Below are 18,986 nucleotides of genomic sequence, written 5' to 3' on the forward strand. Positions count from 1 at the left end.
TTTCTACAGTGGTAACTTGTCTGGTTATACACTCTTTACTGCTTCCTTCTCTTCCTGGGCTCACTTCCCAACTCCCCTTCTGGTGTTTCCTGGGATTGCCTCCCTAATAAACTATTTGTACTTGAGTCCTTGCCCTAGCATCTGCTTCTAAGGGAACTCACACAAAACAGAGACGCTTAAAAATGTTAGCTATTATAGTTCACTCCCCACTTTCTACTCTGATCATTTCTCCACCCTAGATGAAAGGAATTCCTATTAAGTTCTTTTTTCTTTAATGGGGCTATACTCATCTGGAGACTCAAGGCTGGTGAAATACAAAAAACCAAAAGGCTAGGAGCTTCTGCTTTTGTTTAGAAGACTGACATAATGTTTCTACACTATCAGTGACAATGATGAAAAAATGCATATAAAAACCATCAATAAATATGAGCAATTATTAATAGTTAATTCTTTATTTTCAAGTCAAATATTTCATCTCAATAGTTTAGCAGTTCTTGTGACCATTATATTCCTTAAAAACATATGTCAGAAAACCAATGGCTTGTATTGCGTAGGGGAGCAGAATTTGTTACCCCAAAATGTGTCTCTTTGGCTTATTTTTAAGAACAAGACTCAGGAAGAAACTTTGACCTTCTCCCTAACTGCCTAACAGAATTTAAGATAGAAGGCCTATTCCAGAAAGGAGCTAATACCATAGATAACTATAGCATGATATGAACTAGGTATGGTAGACAGGGAGGAACCTAGCAAGCCCATTTGATCAAAGTCCTCTCCATGTCTCATTGTCTTTGCAAGGCAATTTGTTTGGCAAACATTCGTTTTACCAAACACTGCTTTTCTATCTCCATGTGAATTGCCTTCCTCCCCTATGAAGTCCCAAACCACTATCCCCAACATCCTCCTTTGTCTTTAGATGAAGATGGTATTTAAGGGGGTGGCTTCAGCCATTTTGGTGAGTTACTCAGTTTTCCTGGGTTTCTTCCATGTATTCATGTTATTAAACTTGTTTGATTTTCTCCTGTTATTCTGTCTCATGTCAATTTAATTCTTAGACCAGCCAGAAGGATGTAAAAGGGCAGAAGAAGATTTCATCCTTTGCCACAATTACCAGATCCAGTCTACAGACAGGTGATCTAAGGTGCAACACTGTTTGTTAAGACTACCTGGCAAACTAGTGGAAAGACAGGCCCAGGGGTCCAGCATATCCATGTTTTCTCTCCAGGCCCTGAGCAGATATGTCAGTAGATCACTATTCTGCTAAGCAGCTTTTCCCCAAGAAGGCCTTCAACTTAATGACATAGAACCTGAACAGAATTCTTTTTTTTTTCTGCTTTTTCTCCCCAAATCCCCCTAGTACATAGTTGTATATTCTAGTTGGGGGTCCTTCTAGTTGTGGCATGTGGGATGCCACCTCAACATGGCCTAATGAGCGGTGCCATGTCCATGCCCAGGATCCGAACCAGCGAAACCACCCTGGGCCGCGGAAGCGGAGCACGTGAACTTAACCACTCGGCCACAGGGCCGGCCCTCTGAACAGAATTCTTATTTGTTATCTTCTCAAGTCTCCAGGAAGCAGAACCTCTAAGTTCGCTGTGTTTGTCAATCCCAGGCTGTGTTCTAGCCAGCTTGGCATTTAACTTAAATCCTTTCTGTTGTGATCCAAATCCACTAATTTCATGCTCACTGAGAGCCAACTATATACCAGGCCCTGTGCTAAATGCACAGGTACAATGGTGAGCAAGCCATAGAGCCTGTCCTCAAGGAGCTCACAGTCTTTAAGTCTGGACACTGACAAGAAATAGTAACACTTCTTTAGACCATGCTCATTTGCAAACCACTTCCATCCTATTTGCAAATCACCACCTGGAAGATTCTTACTTACAAAGCAATTTACCAAGTTGTAATCTACATCTGCTGGAACCTGCTGGCCGTGCAAGGACTCCATCAGGGAACTGTCTATAGCACAGTTTGATACTATAGGTGTATCATTCAGGACCTTCTGTATTGAACAGAGTGCGTCTCCTTCGTCTCCTGGGGCATTAGGCAGTATCTGAGTGGTGGAAGGGCCTGATGGTGACAGCAATACCTGAACCAGCATGGAGGCTGTAACTCACCTGGTGCTTCTGGAACTCCTGGACATATCTGGTCATCTCCTCCTCTGTCTGGGTCTGGGTCCCCTTCTGATTCTTTCCTGCAAGAAGAACCAAGACTTAGAGCAGTGGTGGCTAAAAGAAGCCAGTTAGGGATCCCACCAATATCTACTTTTTAGGCTCTCAATTTCATCTCCCATTTAACTCATGGAAGGAGAAGTGAATTACCCACATTTCTCTGAATATGAAGTGTCCTAGAGCCACTGACACCTCCAAAGTAACATACTGTAAACAAAGCAATCTACCTCCACTCTTCTCTGGCCTCTGTTCCTAGTGGCCCCTTCCACTGCTCCAGCATATCCCTGCCAGGAGCTGGCCCTGCAGAAAAAGCTATGGAGACAATCTGGATCCTGACTCCAGAAGTTCCTCTGGGGCAGTGACCCTCAACCATTCACATGCCTTCAATGTGTCCTGGAGAACGTTTGAAAATACAATTGCTTAGATTCCACCATCAGAGATTCTGATTTAATTGTTGTGAGGTGGAACCTGGGCACTAGGATTTTGTAAGTGCTCTCTGGGTGGTTTCAGGTGCAGCTAGGGTTGATAACCACTGCAGCAATGTTTCCCAAACTTGCACAGTGATAAAAAAAAAAAAAAATCCTACTATACATCTTAAAAACATAGGTTCCCAAGCTGCTCTTTTGTGGATTCTGATTCAGTAGATTTGGGATGGAATCTGCATGTTTATTGAGCATAGAAAATTTGTTGTTAGGGGGCTGGCCCGGTGGCGCAGCTGTTAAGTTCGCACGTTCCACTTCTCGGTGGCCCGGGGTTCACCGGTTCGGATCCCAGGTGCGGACATGGCACCACTTGGCATGCCATGCTGTGGTAGGCGTCCCACGTATAAAGTAGAGGAAGATGGGCATGGATGTTAGCTCAGGGCCAGGCTTCCTCAGCAAAAAGAGGAGGATTGGCAGTAGTTAACTCAGCGCTAATCTTCCTCAAAAAAAAAAAAAAAAAAAGAGAGAAAGAAAATTTGTTTTTAGGAAACCCTGCTCAGCCCACCTTCCGGCTTCAGCATCAATCTGCCCCTCACAGCAGTTTTCCTCAGCTCTGGCTCCACTTGGCTTCACATCTCGATGGCCCTTCTTTGCCCCATTGGGATTTGTGATCTAAGACCAGACTAACTTTCAGGTACTGACCTGAAAATGCCTTGGAATGCCACCTCTACAATGTCCTCTCATATCCATGGGCCACACCAAGATGCGCTCAGGCCCCTGTGGCACCACCATCTAGAATGCTCTTTATACCCATGTAGGGCTCTGAACCTGGGCCATCCCAGGAGGGTGGATGAGCTGTCCAGTGGGGCTGTGGAAATGGGCATTGTGCCACGGGGGTGATCATTTGGATTCTGTCTGATGCATGTGATGGGGCTCATTATCCAGATGACCATACTTATTCTGTAAACCAGCTGTTCACCAACTGCCTGTGTCTTAGAAATGGACGGCTACCTTTACTTGCCAGACCAGGAGCAGTTAGGTGTGGAGAGCTACTGCAGGGAGTTTTGGGAAGATGAGTATAGGACGCTTCCTGGTTGAGGCAGGCTGGGCAGTGTAGAGATGCTGGACTCTAGTGGTTCCAACATACTCTTTGGTTTCTGCACTGGCCCCCCTTTCTGGCATCTCTGTCTCCCCAAGCCTACCTGCTCATGTCTCAACTATCTCTTTTTTTTAGGATTATCCAAATCTGTTAATTCAAAGAGGGTCTATGAATATTTTTCCTTTTTCTGCTGAGTATAGATGGCAAGGAGGAGTTGTTTTGTCTTCCAAACACCTCAGTTTTTTACACAGAGGACTTCCTAAGCTGTTGTAAGGGTTAAGTGAGTTACTATGAAAAGTTCTTAGAAGAGTGCCTGGCACATAGTTCTCACTAAACAAGTGTTTGCTTTCATTATTATTGTTACTATTTCAATCTCATATCAACATTTGATCTTGTCTTGGGTCTTGAACCTCTCTTGTTCCAAGCCTCTGGAGTGATTTTCGAAATTAATGCATTGAGCATAAGTGTTTTGCCCTCAATGCTGCCCCCTGGGAGCTCCGAGATTACAGGTCTGAGTCTGTCACTTGCTCCCAGCCCTGCACTCTTCTCCATCATCCCTACCCTGACTTCTCTCATGGTGATTTCATGACGGAAGCTCTCTCCCTGTTCTTTCTTTCTGCCTGAGGCTCAGCTCACCGTCACAGGTCATGGCTGTGCAGACCCAGTTTCCGCAGGCACACACACAGCGGTTACAGTCCACCTCGGTCTCAGCTCCATCCGCATATGTTTCATCCTCCAGAGCACACTCTGTTGGGACCAGAAAAAAGGGGCAACAGTTTAGGGTGATGGTGGAACAGGACATCTTGGCTATAGTCTATGCACATTACCCTTTTCCTAGACAAGACCTGCCTGTCCCCCAGAGGCAATATATCTGGGCAAATGCCACCATCAACCCAAGGACTTTTGGACCTGAACCTCAACATGGAGATGAAAGGCTGGGGCCCAGTGTAGAATTGTGGAAGGGAATTTTCTTAGAAATCTCTGGAGAGTTTCACCAATCCTCTCTATCTCGGTCCCTCAAAATGCCCCCACTCCCTACAATTCCCTCTTTCTTAGGTTAACATACTCTTCTCTGGAGGGTTAAAGGATGGATTGAGACACTTGAGGAACTCTTGGAAGCTGAGTTTCCAGTCAGCATTTTCATCAGACAGTTCAATGAGAGCATCAACACAGAGTCCTCTGAAACAAAACACAGGAGAAACATGTCAGTAAGACCTCAGCTTCACTCCTGAGGAAAGGAAAGAAGCATCAGGATCACATACACCTGGGGCCTCAGAGGAGGCCAAGAAGGTGACTATTAATGGAGAAAGTTTCTACACTGACTTCCCACAACCATTATCCATCCTGACTCCTATTAAGCATCCAGCCCTTGGCTTCTTATACTGGATGTCAGATCACTCAGGCTGTTCAAATGTTCCTCCCAAGATGACTAAAGTTTCCTAGATGGTTTTGTCCACGTTGATTGACAAATGTTTCACTACTGGCACACCTTCTACTAGCCATTGCTTTTCCCCATGGTATAAGCATCAAGTTAACCAGCATAGAAAATTAAAACAGAAGAGATAGGAACAGATGATATGAAAGGAATGTGTGATCTGAAAGAACACGGAGTTGAAGCAAGCATCACCACTATCACCGTTCTAGAAAGAGATCTTTCAGAAAAATTTTCTAGAACGCCAGCTCCCTCACTCTCCCCTTGGCCTGGATTCGGGCCCTGGCTCAATCACTCCCTATTCAAATAGCCTTGAGCTGGTTATTCAACTGCTCTAAAGCTGTTTTCTCAACTGTAAAATGAGGACAAGGAGCCCTCCTTCACTCGGATGTTATGAGGATCAAACAGTGAACTTATAAAATACTACGTAATTTCAGGTTATCAAAATATGAAGGATTTGCAGATATTATACTTTAAGGTAATAGACTATTATTAAGAAAGAATCCTTCTAGAATCTGGGCTTCATGCTTTGTACTTTTGAATGAAAGAAGTGTCATTCCTGTTTTTAATTCTTACTGATGTACTGCAACCACACCAGAAGTTTCTTAGCGGTTAATTTTTATTAATATTTACTCTGGAATAATACAGAAAAGGAGAGAGACGTGCTCACATTTGTAACATTAGGGTTCTCTACGTGAAATAGCACTGATTATCTTTAAAATCAGAACTAAAGCTATTTTAGACCCACAGCTAAATAATAAAGTCATTCCTTCAGAAAATTAACCATTAAAACATCACCCACAACACTCAGAAACAACTTTGCTCAGATGCAACCTTGATAATTTATTTTAAAATTACCTTCTTCTATTCCTTGCAAATTGTGGCCAAAAACAATAACTGCCTGATCAGATATCAGTGGTGCTTAATATATAATTAGTGAATAATGTTCACAGAATGGACCAGGACAGAATTCCTATTTTAATTTTTACTTCACATTGACACTGGTGGCTCCTCTGCAGGTAGGAGGGGGCTCACATCCCGTCTCCTATCCAGCCTTCCCCTGGTGGACCCCTCCCTGACCCCTCCCTCCATTCACCTAAGCAGCTTGTTGTTCTCCTGGTCTGCATAGGTGGTGATGTTGATGGCAGTTTCATTCTGCTCCACAAATTTCAGGAATTCGCTGGAGTCCAAGTGAGAGTCACCATTATCAAAGTTCTAGAAAGCAAATGAAGAAATCTTTCATGAAAGTTTTGTAGAACTCGGGTTCCATCATTCCCCCATTTGGCTTGGCCCTTCTCTGGTTCATCTTCTTCTTGACATGTTCCAAACCTGCCCTGGACTGGCCTCAGAGAGTTACAGCAACCAGGCTCGAAGCCCTGGGGCACCCAGAGGAGCACCTACACTCCAAGAGGAGAGATGAAAGTGCCTGGATGGAGGCCATGGAGGGCCTTTGAAACCCAGACCCTGCTTGGGGGGGCAGCCTGAACACAGGCCCACGTGGCCCAAGCAGCCTGGGGTGCTTGAGAAGCCTGGGGTGCTCGAGAGCACTCTGGAGCTCCATCCCTGACATGCCCTGCAGACATTCTTGACGTTACCTCTGGGTCCAGGTCAGCCACCACACCACGTTCTCAAACCCTAAAGAACACGTAACAACAAAGTTGTGCATCAGAATCTCAGCAGCAGAGCCCACGATGCGTATTTCTAACAAGCTGCTTGGGAAGGATGAGGCGACCCTCAGAGCTCACTATGGGAGCCACAGGGCCATTTCTTGCTGCTTGATTTCCAGCCTCCCTGACCTGCCCTAAGTGCTTAACTTTCACAGGTACCTCTAAACAACCACAGTGGGGAGAAGTCAAAGACAAAGGCCCCACATTGCTAACTGCAGGCAGAGGTGGTACAAAGCCCCCCAACCCTCTGCCCTGTGCTGTGGGCCCTACTGTAGATGTGTGCACAGGTGCTTGATTATCTGGCGTAGGCTGTCCTCACAACCCAGCTGATATCCTGAGCATGAGCAAGAGTATAGCGAGCTCAGGAATTGACCCCCCTTTGGCAGGATGCTAAACAGAGACCTAAGCTATCTGGGACCATTCAAGATGCCCAGGCCCTAGCTACAGGAGGGAGGTATCAATTTTAAGGCTCAGATCAAATTCCAAGTTGGACATTGCTGTTCTCCTAAATAGTTCCAATGGAAAAAAAATTTTCTCAAAATTCTTCCCCTATGCTGCCTCTTACCACTGCCCTGGGAAATAATCAGCAGCCCAATGTTACTTTCAAGGTGGCTTCCCAGATGGTGTAAGGGGTTCTGGAATAAAAGTCTGTACAGGTTTCCAAGGAGCAGGGAAAGATACAGCCATTGACTCTCCTTCCATGACTGTCATGTGTCACATGTATTCCACTCTAAGGTTGTAAATCTTTCATTGGCATGCATAATAACAGGTATGTATAAAACAACTATGCAGGCCCTTGCTCAGTACCTACTTATCATTCTTGTCCTAATCCCTAGGAACAGGTCTCAGATGCTCCCTAGTCACTCAACATTCACCCTAAGGAAACTTCCCTAAGTGTTCACCTTGTGAGGTCTTCATTAGTTAATGGAAAGAAATGAAATATGGCTGGCCAGGTGCCACTCTTAGTAGCACAGGTCTTTCTTGAGTCCAAATGTTCTAAGTGCTGGACAGACCAGAGCAACCCTCATGGACCCCAATACCATCAAGGCTTGATGACAGCGAGTGCAAGGAGGGGAACAGTCCAGCATGGGCTGCAGACCCAGAGGGCACCAGTGGGTACCTGGGACCCAAGCAGCTCTCAAAAGGCAGTACTGAGGGCTCACACTTCACGTTCAGTGGGACCAGAATCCAGGCCTGAAGCTGAGAGGAGGTGCCAGCCTGCCTGTACTCTCCTTTCATGAGGGCCCAGCTGGGCCTCCCCAGGCCAGATCTGTAGGTGGAATCCACTGGAAAACAGAGGTCTGGTCCCTGTCCCAGAAACAGCCTGGAATGCTGACGGGGCCTGCCTGGGAGGTCATGATCTTAGACCATGAACCAACCCAATTCACTGGGCCTCTGTTCAGCCACCCAGTTACAAAGGCAGTCCTCTGCATGCCTGCATCTCCCAGCTGTATACTTGAGAACCCCTTTCTTCTATGTAACCATAGAGTTACGGAAAGGCAGGAAGATTATGTTATAAAACCCATATTTGGGGCTTACTGCAAGTTTGGAGACTGTTCAGAGGAGATGGGCAAGGCCAGGCGCTCACACACACAGCAGCTGGGGCGACGAGGGACACGATACCAGGGTGAGGAAGGTCAGAAGGCTGTGCTGCATTTCAGCCCTGGCCACCAGGAGTCTGCCACCTGGCCTTCAGGGTGCATGTGTGACATGGCCATAAAGGCTCTTTCTTCCTGGGTCTCCCCTCTTCATTCTGTTATGCTTTCACCTAAGAAATCGTGGCTAATCACCAAGTGAGGTGAGAGTCTGATTTTAGTCTTATTCAAATTCTGATTAGATTTGCTTTTCAACTAATTTTGAAATAAGGAATGTCAGCTGGACTGGAAGGCAGTTCACTGGTTCAGAAAGTGTCTGAGATATCAGCTCTCTCACCCACGGGCAGCTGTTTGCCTGGTGGGAATGAGTCTCCCTTTGAAGATGGCACCACATGGGACTCTGACTTTCATCAAAAGGAGATAGTGAAAACCCTTATTTTCTCAGAAAACACTGCCAGAGTGTTTGGGAAGAGCGAGCGTTGTGTTTGTCAGTCATGACTGAGCTGTCTGGGTTGAGAGTGAGAACGCCCCAGAGAAAAGCTACCTTCTCAATCGGCCTGGTGGTTTTCAGACAGGAGCCTGCAGAGTTAAGTTACTGCCAGAGAAAGTAGAGATGTGTTGAGGGTGGTGTGGGGCCCAGCTACTTGGGAATCAAATTAATAAGAGCTGTCAGTGATGCCTGAGGCAGGGTGCCAGCCATGAAGGGGCCACTACAAATGGTTACAAGGTCCCAAGAGGCCCCTTGGAAAGAGTGTTCTGGGCCCCAGGGCTCTTGTGCCGTAACGCCCATTGCAAAGTCACTGCTCACAACAGACCTGGCAGGTGCTGCTTACTCAGCTTTTGAAAAATCGTTTTCTTTAAGTTACTTTCTGCTCCTGTCTGACTCTCCTAGCTCAGTAACACGATGTGTTTTTCTCTAGATAAGGAATCACCTCCTGCTCCAAGGGCTCTGTAATATGGGAGTGGCTGAGATAGGGGACAGAGTGAGAAGGGCTGAGCTTTCTCTTCCAGGTTCCATCTCAAACAATTGGCATCCAGAGAGATTTACTTTCTGTCACAGAAGAGAGGAACCTCTATCTAAAGACAGTAACACAAGCGAAGTCTTAAACGACCAGGTATTTCAATCCAACCCATTATTTCTCCATCTGTGGGGTCCATAAGTTCAGTTAGAAAGAGGAATCCACAGACTAGGTTGGTGTTGACCACACTAGGTGGCCTCTGAGCTGCCAAGAAGTCCCTCATGTATCTCGGGTTGCTCCTGAGTCTGGGCTGGTTAGGCCCTGGGACAGCAGGCCCTGGAGGCACATGAGGGCATGTACATCTGGGGATGACCTTCTGAAGGCATCTACCCAGAGGAGTGTGTCTGTAAGCGAAGGGGGCTTTTGTGCTTATGTGGGAAGGTGGGTATCTGAATGTGTGTGTCTGTGTGTAGGATGTGTCTCTGTATGGCATGCACATCTCTGTATGTGGTGTATCTGTGTCTGTGCTTCTGGGTGTGGTATGTTTATCTCCGAGTGCGATGTGCGTGTGTCTGTGTTCTTGTCAATCAGCTGGAAGAGCACCCTTAACTGCTTCTTCTAACACGTCTCTCTAGCTCTCTGAAAGATCTCTATCCATTGCAGCCCTACTCATTGCTAAATTCTATTTCCTCTCTCATTTTCCTTTTTGAAAGCAGCATCTCTCCTGGCCCTAATTGGAACAAGCTGTCTCTTCAACTAAATACGATGAGGGCAGCAATATCTAGGTTGATGAAGAATCCTGGACCCATGAAGTACCAGTCCCTTGACTCTTCTCAGATGAAGAGAACTCTGCAGCCCATGGATGGTCAAGTTAATGACTTAGACAATGTCAAACTGGGGTGGGAAAGAGGCTGAAGCAGCCTGGGTCTGGGTGAGATCAGAAGCTATTTTGCATCAGCAGCCAGCTCTATAAGGTGTCATATGGGATTGGGGGATAGAGCCTGGACATATTTTTCAAGGACAGGCTCTCTAAGACCTTTCTTTGTGCTTTAACTGCCCAAAGGGAGCAGTTAAATTTGTGTTAGATCCCAAAGGCTTGACTCCTGGAGTCCCACTGATCCAGCTGGTCAGGAGGCAACTATCACTGTATCAAAGCTCCATGGAATGATCTGCGATGAGGAAACAACTGGGGACTCTACGCAGGTTTATATTTCCTCATGCTCTGGGGAGACGTGATCAGGCAAAGGGAAAAGAAATCGCCCCTTCGCTGGGGCTGAACAGTCTTTGACTTCAACTCAGGATTACCTTAAAGTACTTGTCTAGGATTTCACTGTAGTTGCTGCCTTTCGAGAACCAGCCATCTGGAATGATCTCCGCTTCCAGCCACTGGATGATGCGACGCCGGAGCTCATCGCGGTTGGACTGATAGCAAACGACTGCAGAAAAGGGGAAGAGGTCAGCCGAGTGGTGAGGAACCCAATATCACCAGCACTCCCTACGTGGGAGGCTGAGTGCCTGGGGCTCTGCATGCATCATCTCACTGAGTTTTCACAGCACTCCAGGGAACAGGAATATCCCAGAGGAGTCGACCCAGGTATACACTGGAAAGCATCCAACCCAGGAGTCAAGCTCACGTCTCTAAAAAATTTATAAAGACTGAGAATATTGAACAGAGAGATTATGCTGCTTAGGTGAGAAAGAAGTAGAGCGGAAAAATAAAGGACATTTTCATTAATTTTAGAAAGCTGAGGAAAAAGAAAGCCATCAATCGATAGAACAACTCTCTTGGCTCAAAGATGAGCTGAAAGCATAAATGAATAAATGACAACATTACAATTCTTTATGCCGCTGGATTTCTGGTTCTCTCTCTATAGCTCTTCCCTCTCTCACCAACTGGGTCTATGAGAACTTTCTCTCACTTAAAATGTTACCCTGCGTGCATTTCCTTTATTATAAACAACAGAAAACAAGGCCAAGGAAGTGCACTGAAGCCCTGCTCTGGACAGCTGTTGTAACCACATGGAAACAACAGGTGGGGTGAAAGTTGGGTGGATGGGGAAGCAGAGAAGGGAAGGCCCTGGCAAAATGGAATTTCTGGAAGACAACACATGTTCGGATGTGAAAAGGGCATTGAGCTAGGGGAATACAAATCCAGACACTTGTCCCCACTCTGCTACCTCCTACCTGTGTGACTCAGGGAAATCAGTTAACCTCTCTGAGCCTCAATTTCCTCTTCTATAAGGTAATTACAAGAAGATGTACCTCGCCAGGTCATCGTGAAGATCTAAGGAAAAGTATACGCTAAGGGGGTCTGTAACCATAAATCATGATGAAATTTTAATTTTTATTCATGGAAAACCATGGAAGAAGTCATACTGGTATTTCCAGTTATCCCCTTTCAAAAGAGTTACGCCTTCTCATTCTGCTCGTTCGTCCTGTGACATCGGCACGTCTCACAGAGAGTACTGGAGGAAGGACTCAGTGGCTTTCCTGTTGCTGGCAAAAATGGAAAACACAGCCAACATTCTGACCCAACCAGCTGCTTCAGATGGCAAACACAAAAAAATGCAGTTTTGCAGCTTTTCTGAGCTGTGTTGAGGGCAACCAGTTCTGGGTCACCAGTTCTGACACACAGAAGATCTTGTGAGCTCTGCCAGGGACTGTGGAACGTGAAATTTCCGTCACGAAAGGCATTTCCTCCCTAAGATGCACCCTGTAGAAAACACAGGCACTCACCTGGGCTGGCAGATGGACTGACAGATTTCTTCTCTGCAAGACAAAAGGAGAAAATGCATAATGCAAAGTGAAGAAAAAAGAAAATTCCTGTGCATTGCTAGGATTAAAACTGCCCGCATGAAGGGGGCCGCGTGTAACCTCTTGAGTCCTTGCTCCTTTCCTTCTTCCAGAGCTCAAGTATGGGGACCCTTCCTTTCCTGCTTTGTTTGACATTTTGAGGCCCCTGAGTTGCCCTCCTGCTCTCCACCTCCTCCTGTTAGCTTGAGGGGTGGGGGCGGGTCGCTGGGACTTTGAGAACTCATATGGAACCACTATGGACTCATACGTATCAGGGAAATGGAGTGGAGACCAACATGTGCAAAAGAGCTTCTTGTTTCTCCAGGGAAGTTCAAGACTGAGAGGGGCTGGGCAGGGCGGTGGCTGGTGTCTAATTAGCAACAAGCTTGGGACCCGTTCCCTCTTATCCTAATGACAATGGCTTGAGTGTAAAATAGAGGAAATATAATACTACCAGGGCTGAGAGGTGCCCGAATTTAAAAAGCATGGGAAAAGTGAAATTCACCTGCTTTCTAAAAAGGTACAGAATTCATTTAAACATTTTCTTATTAAGTATTGATTATTGATTTTTGATGTGGTCTCCTATCACTACCAGCTGCAGACAGTGCTGGAAGCCACCCTGGGGGTCTGATGCAGGAAACTCCGGGTAGAGGCCTGGGCCATCCAGGGCAAAGCCAGCAGGCTCATGAACGCTAAGAGGATGTGTTTTTAAGCAACTGGGTGGTCTCCACAGCTTTGGGTGCTGCGGTCAGGGTGGAAAGGACTCCAGGAAGCCAGGCCACACTGCCCTGTTCCCTGGCTCCTCATGGCTGAGCTGCCATGCAGTGGTGAGAGCACTGCTTACCTTTGCAGTGTCCATCATAATCGACCTGGATTTTGGACCCAGTGAGGCAGGCGTCTCGATGCAGCTCACAGTGGTTGAGGTAGGTCTTGCCATTGCTGCCACACACAGGCCTCTTGTGAGGTTTGCATTGCTGAAACACACCCGCGGAGGATGAGCGTGCAAAGGTGTGTGTGTGCACACACACACGCACACAGAGCCGTCTTGTGAGGGGACTCCCCACCAGCAGAGAGGGCCTCTGTCCCAGCAGGGCATTGGGAGCCCAAGCTGTGGCACCAGTGACCCTACCCACTCAATGCTGGAGGCACTCTGTCACCTCGCAGCTCCGCATGGCCCTCTGTGCTGATCCTGGTTCGGGGCCATCTCTTCTACTCAGTGAAGAAATAGACCTCCCTGCCCCCAACCAGGTCAATTAGCAAGAAGAGCATTTTATTAGAAATCAGGAATTTGGATTCCCTGTCACTTTGTCTAAAGTCACACAAAGTCTTTGGATAATCTAAGATCCCTTAAAATTCCAAGATTCTACAACACAAAACAGCCAGAGCTGAGAGCTGGGCATGTGGAGAGACTGAATGACAGGCCTTCCCTTCACACAGCCTTTCCCCAGTTCTTCAGTTATTTCGGGGCTGAATTATAGGGTACTTTGCTCTCTTGCTTTGTTTAGCATTTGGGGGCCATTCTGTTTTCCTCTTAATCTCACACGCCTGTTGTGAGGCGGGGGTGGGGAGGCCTGGTCTTTGTGAAAAAACAGAGAGAATCATGATGGACAGGAAAACAGACTCGACTTCACTTGGCAACTCAATTCTGCTTTGGCTAAAGTGCCACGGTCATGGGCAAGCTTGGTTTCTTTAGATTTTTGTGGTTTTTGAAAGCGGAAACGGGGAAGCAAGTTCAGCTCAGACTTAATAAAGGCAGCAAAGCAAGAGAGAGCAGACGTGGTGAAAAGAAACACAGAACACTGGAACTGGAAGGTGGCCCAACCTCTCCAGTTTACAGACGAGAATACCAAAGCCCAGAAAGATCGGGCCGGCCCGGTGGCTCAGCGGTTAAGTTTGCACGTTCCGCTTCTCTGTGGCCCAAGGTTCGCCAGTTCAGATCCCAGGTGCAGACATGGCACCACTTGGCAAAAGCCATGCTGTGGTAGGCGTCCCACGTATGAAATAGAGGAAAATGGGCAAGGATGTTAGCTCAGGGCCAGTCTTCCTCAGCAAAAAGAGGAAGATTGGCAGTAGTTAGCTCAGGGCTAATCTTCCTCAAAAAACCAACCAAACAAACAAACAGAAAGATGAACTTATTATCGAGTTCCACCTATGTGTTGGGCCAGGGGCACAGCCAGACGCGGTCTCTGTCTTCATGGCATCCAGTGACAACTCACTTGCTCAAAATCATACAACTATACAGGGCTGAGCTGAGACTAGATGCCAGGTTTCCAGACCTTAAGTCTGGGCTCAGTGCACCACATGGTGGCCAGGTACACCTCTCTGAGGACCTCCCAGTGGCCCCAGCAGATCTGGTCTTCAGGTTTCTGAGTCGGGGGACCTTCTTTCTGGGGCAATGGGTCAGGATCCTTCACCTGGGGACTTAGGTGGGTGTATTTATTTGCAGAAAGAGAGATGTAGTTCCAGGCATGGGTTGGTTTGACAGAAAGGGGAAAAAAGGGCACACATCCAGGTTATTCACATTTGCCTGAAGAGCAAGAACTTATCAGAATCCTGCTTACGGAGGAAGTATTTCTCAAAAGCTCACTTTGCTTTTTAAACTTCACTGAAAACCACACCAAACCTGAAAAATCTGCATTCTGTCTAGTATTTTTAAAATAATTTGTGCGTCCTTTGACCTAGCAAGTCCTACTGGGAATCAATCCTCCAGAGATAAAGGCAGCTGCATGTAAGGATGCTATTGTTTGTAGTAGTAAACAACCCATGAAACAACCTACATGTCCATTTACAGGAAAATGGTTATATAAATCTGGTTCTTTTATAAACTAAATATTATGCAGCTGTTAAAAAATGAGTGAGAACCATCTGTGCTGACCTGGAGGGTATCTGTGACGTATTAATGAGTACAAAATGCAACCTGCATGTATCTAAGTCTATGTATATATATAATGATCTCATTTTGGTATAAAATAGGGGGAAACTCTATGGGTTTATCATAGCAAAGAAAAAAAAATGTGAAACAAATATATACCAAACCGTTAACACTGGTTATCTCAAACTAATGGAATTTGGGAGTTAGAGAGAAGATTATTAATTTTACGTTTGTACAAATGTCTGTACTATTTGACTTATAAAAAGCAATTGCTAAGTTTGTAATTTAAAAATCTTATAAAGCTAAACCTCTTTTTTTGAGGAAGATTGGCCCTGAGCTGACATTTGTGCCCAATCTTTCTCTATTTTATACGTGGGATGCCTGCCACAGCGTGGCTTGATAAGGGGTGTGCCAGGTCTGTGCCTGGGATCCAAACTGGCGAACCCTGGGCCACTGAAGTGGTACACACAAACTCAACTGCTACGCCACCAGGCCAGCCCCTAAAGCTAAACATTTTTTAAGAAAAGAAAAAACATCCTTGAATTTACATCTCATTTTTAATTCCTGGGATGAAAATTCCACATCTTTCAGACAAACAAGGTGTATTTTCATAAAGATGATGAAATCGTTGGCACTACTGTGACAGGTAGCTCCAGCAAGGCAGCCACACTGGCTTCCCTTGGCCACTGTCTTCTGGCTCCCGACCTCAGGACTTACCTCGATGCAGAGGCAGGTGGGTTCTCCCTTCTCTGTGACAGCACATTCCCGGCCGGCTCCACAAAACACATTGGCACAGATCATGGATTTGCTCCTAAGTTCTTCCTAAAACATAAAATCATAAAGGAAGCCATGTCACTGAGATAAGCCCATCACAGGATGAACCAATTGTGGTAATTACCTTTCAGGCTCGGGCCGTGGTCTGGAATCTTGGTTCATGGGGTTGAAGGGTTCTGCACAGCCAGAAGCTGTCCCTAACAGCCAGCACCAGCCTTGCTGGTACTCCTCCAACCCAGGCCCAGACACCTCTGAGTCCCCAAGATTGTTTCTTGAAAAACAAGAGCTCCTTTCTTGCATGCTTCCTTTCTTCTAAAAAAGTTTATTGAGCGTCCATTATATGCCAATAGTACTCTAAGGACTGTCGATATAAAGGCACAGTCCCTGTCCTCGCGAAGCTCCGTGACTCTCCGAGGAAACATAACTAAAGAGACCTTTAGGAAGCAACATGGTAGTGCAACCACAGGAGCACCAGGGAGCTGAAGGGGAGGAGAGGGCAAGAATCAAGTAAGACTTTCTGAAGATAGGATGCCTTAACTGATTCTTAAAGGATGAGAAGAGCAACCTAGGCAGAAATGGAAACATTTGAGAGAAATATGGATATCCGAAGGACTAAAATCTCACTGAGTAGCATTCAAGGCAATATCATCTCAAAAGGAAAAGAAGGATGGCTAAACCACTGGAAACATGGATCTGCTGTGACTCAGCATGGTCTTATTCAGCCCCTGTCCACATCCACCTCTGGCTTCAAGACCAAGAGGGCCAAACCACCTGACAGACTGTAGAACCATCCTTAAGCCACTTGTAGTCAGACATTCATGTTCAGACATATGCAGCAGAAGTGACAAGGCAGGGAATGGTCCCAGTCTATGCCATTGAAAATGTGGGTGTTCATAGGCATTAATCTGTTGGTGACACATTCCTTCCCTCACATTAATTGGTGGCAGAAAGCCAGCCCCAACGCATTTTCCACTCAGGCCAGCAACAGTGGTGGTTGAATGAAGGAAAATGTGATTTCTCCAGTCTCCCTCCCTGACTGGCTGGGCAGGCAGAGTCACCACAGGTTTCCGGGCCCTTGCCCACTGTGGTAGCATTGGCTGTAACAAAACCAACAAAGATGGCAGGAGCTGTGATGGGGTCATGGGACTGGCTGTAGTGAAGGCGGGGATGGAACCTCAGATTTCATCCTTTGGGCCATGTCTACCGTGTCATGCAGAGAACTCACACCCACAAAGCTTCTAACAGTAAAATTCTTATGGTCAGTAAATGTTTTTTATCCAAGAATAGGTCAAAGAAAGCAAAAAACAAAGTAGATGTTGAGAGCTAAGGGGATGTGTCCAATACAGCTGGGCTGCTGCCACCCGGAGGCTGCTTTGCAAACTCCAAGTCATTATCATCTCTCTCAGCCATCTTGCCTGTCATGCAGGGCTCCCATTGGTCTAGAAGCCCTTGCCATGCTCACATTTCATTGGTCCACATGCTGTTGCTAAACCCATTCTTTTCTGGATGTTGCTAAGGAGAAATGAATAAAGCTGGCAGGCAGAGAAGAAAAGAGGAAGTAATTCCCAGAAGGCTGGGAGAGCTGTTGTTTCCTAAACAAGGAATGGAGATAAAATCAAGCATATTCTCCAGGCAGGTCCCTCTTGGAAACTGTGCCTGGCAATGGAAAGCAACTCTAAAAAGGAAGAGGAACAGGCTATCGCTGACCAGTGTAAGAAAATCTCAGAGATGACTGTGTTCTGCTCTCCCCTTCACGACACAACACACTAACCAAGGGATACAGACAAATCGATGCCCCTCCGTGGGTGTGGCACATGAGTTACAGACACACAAAGGCATAAAAAAGCACACTGACATATACCTACACTCACAGACACACACAGTTCCATGGGCCGACACCCACAAACCTTTACCACTCACTAGCTGTGTGTTCATAACTAGTCACTTTAATTCTGTGAGCCTCAGTTTCCTCATCTGTAAAATGTAAATACCAGCCCTGCCCTGTGAAGATGAAATGAGATAGTATGTTTGGAACTGCATCGTAGTTCAAACTGCCTGTGAAAAGTGTTACTCACGTTAATGCTTCCAGAGCTTCCTGCAATAGCCTGTGGCATTTATAGAGCCTCCTTTCATCTTAAGTTGTTTTTAGTGAATATTAAAAATAAAAGCTTTTACTTATAGGTTGAATTCATCCCAAGTCATTTTTCAGAAATAGTTCTCAAAAATCCATTTGAGGAAATAGATACTCTTTACTTAAAATAGAAACTAATATTTACATTACAATTAAAATTTACAAAGCGTTTGCATACATATGATTTCATCTTACACTGTGAACAACCCTGCAAGAATATGTATATTATGAACTCCATTTTACAGATGAGGAAACTGAAGACTGGAAAGGTCGAGTAACGTGCCCAAGGTCCCAAAGCTAACAATGAGAGGAGCTGGTCTTCCAACTCAGATCTTCAGACGACAGACGACTAAGCTCCCATTTATAAATACTGGGCACCCTGCAAGGGGATTTCTATTATCCAGTATCTTATGCAAGCTCTACAACACCACCATAACTATCCCAATTTTACAGATGAGGGAACTGAGCTTTAGAGGTTAAATAACCAGAAAGTGGCAGAGCTAGGATTCCACCCAACCAAAGGGAACGCTGTTTTTTTAGATTCAATTTATTTTCATATCCAGAAGACTTAAGGTTAAGGAAATGATGATAGAGATTTGACTTGCATAATTAGCAAATATCGGGAAAAGTACTTAAGAGTTCGTCAGAGCCTTAGACTCGAATTCCCACGTCCCTCCTCTGCCCCTTATTTGCCACTGGTTTTGGGAAGGCACTCTCTTTAAACCTCGGTTTCCTCGTGTGGAAAATGGGACCATGAATCCCTGCAAGGGCTGCATGAGGACTCGATGAGCATGAGGACTCGATGAGCATGAGGACTCGATGAGCGTGCGGCATGCAGCAGAGTGCTGGCAACACCGCTGGAAGCAGCCATTGTTACAGTGGGTACTGATTTTCAGACAACTTCTCCACTGAGATGTTGTTGTCACCTTGGGCTGTCATGTCCCCACCCACCTTCCCTTACACTGGAATGAAAATACCGAGAGCAGGGGGACTGGCTGAGTGAAAAAAGAAAGCCCCTTCCCCGCCATCCTGTCTGAAGACCACAGAGAAATGCTAGTTACACAAGCATTCCTC

At 46.1% G+C, this 18,986-nt stretch overlaps 1 protein-coding gene across 1 annotated transcript in view; it reads right to left on the reverse strand.

The window, feature by feature from the left end:
• The window catches only part of FSTL1 (follistatin like 1), a 53,860-nt gene that overhangs the window by 4,278 nt on the left and 30,596 nt on the right, over positions 1 to 18,986 (reverse strand). The window contains exons 3-10 of the mRNA XM_046658807.1: positions 15,725 to 15,829; positions 12,980 to 13,109; positions 12,079 to 12,111; positions 10,648 to 10,778; positions 6,218 to 6,336; positions 4,756 to 4,868; positions 4,326 to 4,436; positions 2,115 to 2,191 (exon numbers count right to left, since the gene is read on the reverse strand). Coding sequence (XP_046514763.1) covers positions 2,115 to 2,191; positions 4,326 to 4,436; positions 4,756 to 4,868; positions 6,218 to 6,336; positions 10,648 to 10,778; positions 12,079 to 12,111; positions 12,980 to 13,109; positions 15,725 to 15,829 — 819 coding nt within the window. The remainder of the gene's footprint in view (positions 1 to 2,114; positions 2,192 to 4,325; positions 4,437 to 4,755; positions 4,869 to 6,217; positions 6,337 to 10,647; positions 10,779 to 12,078; positions 12,112 to 12,979; positions 13,110 to 15,724; positions 15,830 to 18,986) is intronic.

The sequence above is a fragment of the Equus quagga genome, chromosome 4 (genome assembly GCF_021613505.1).
Source record: "Equus quagga isolate Etosha38 chromosome 4, UCLA_HA_Equagga_1.0, whole genome shotgun sequence".
In the NCBI taxonomy this organism is placed as follows: Eukaryota; Metazoa; Chordata; class Mammalia; order Perissodactyla; family Equidae; genus Equus; species Equus quagga.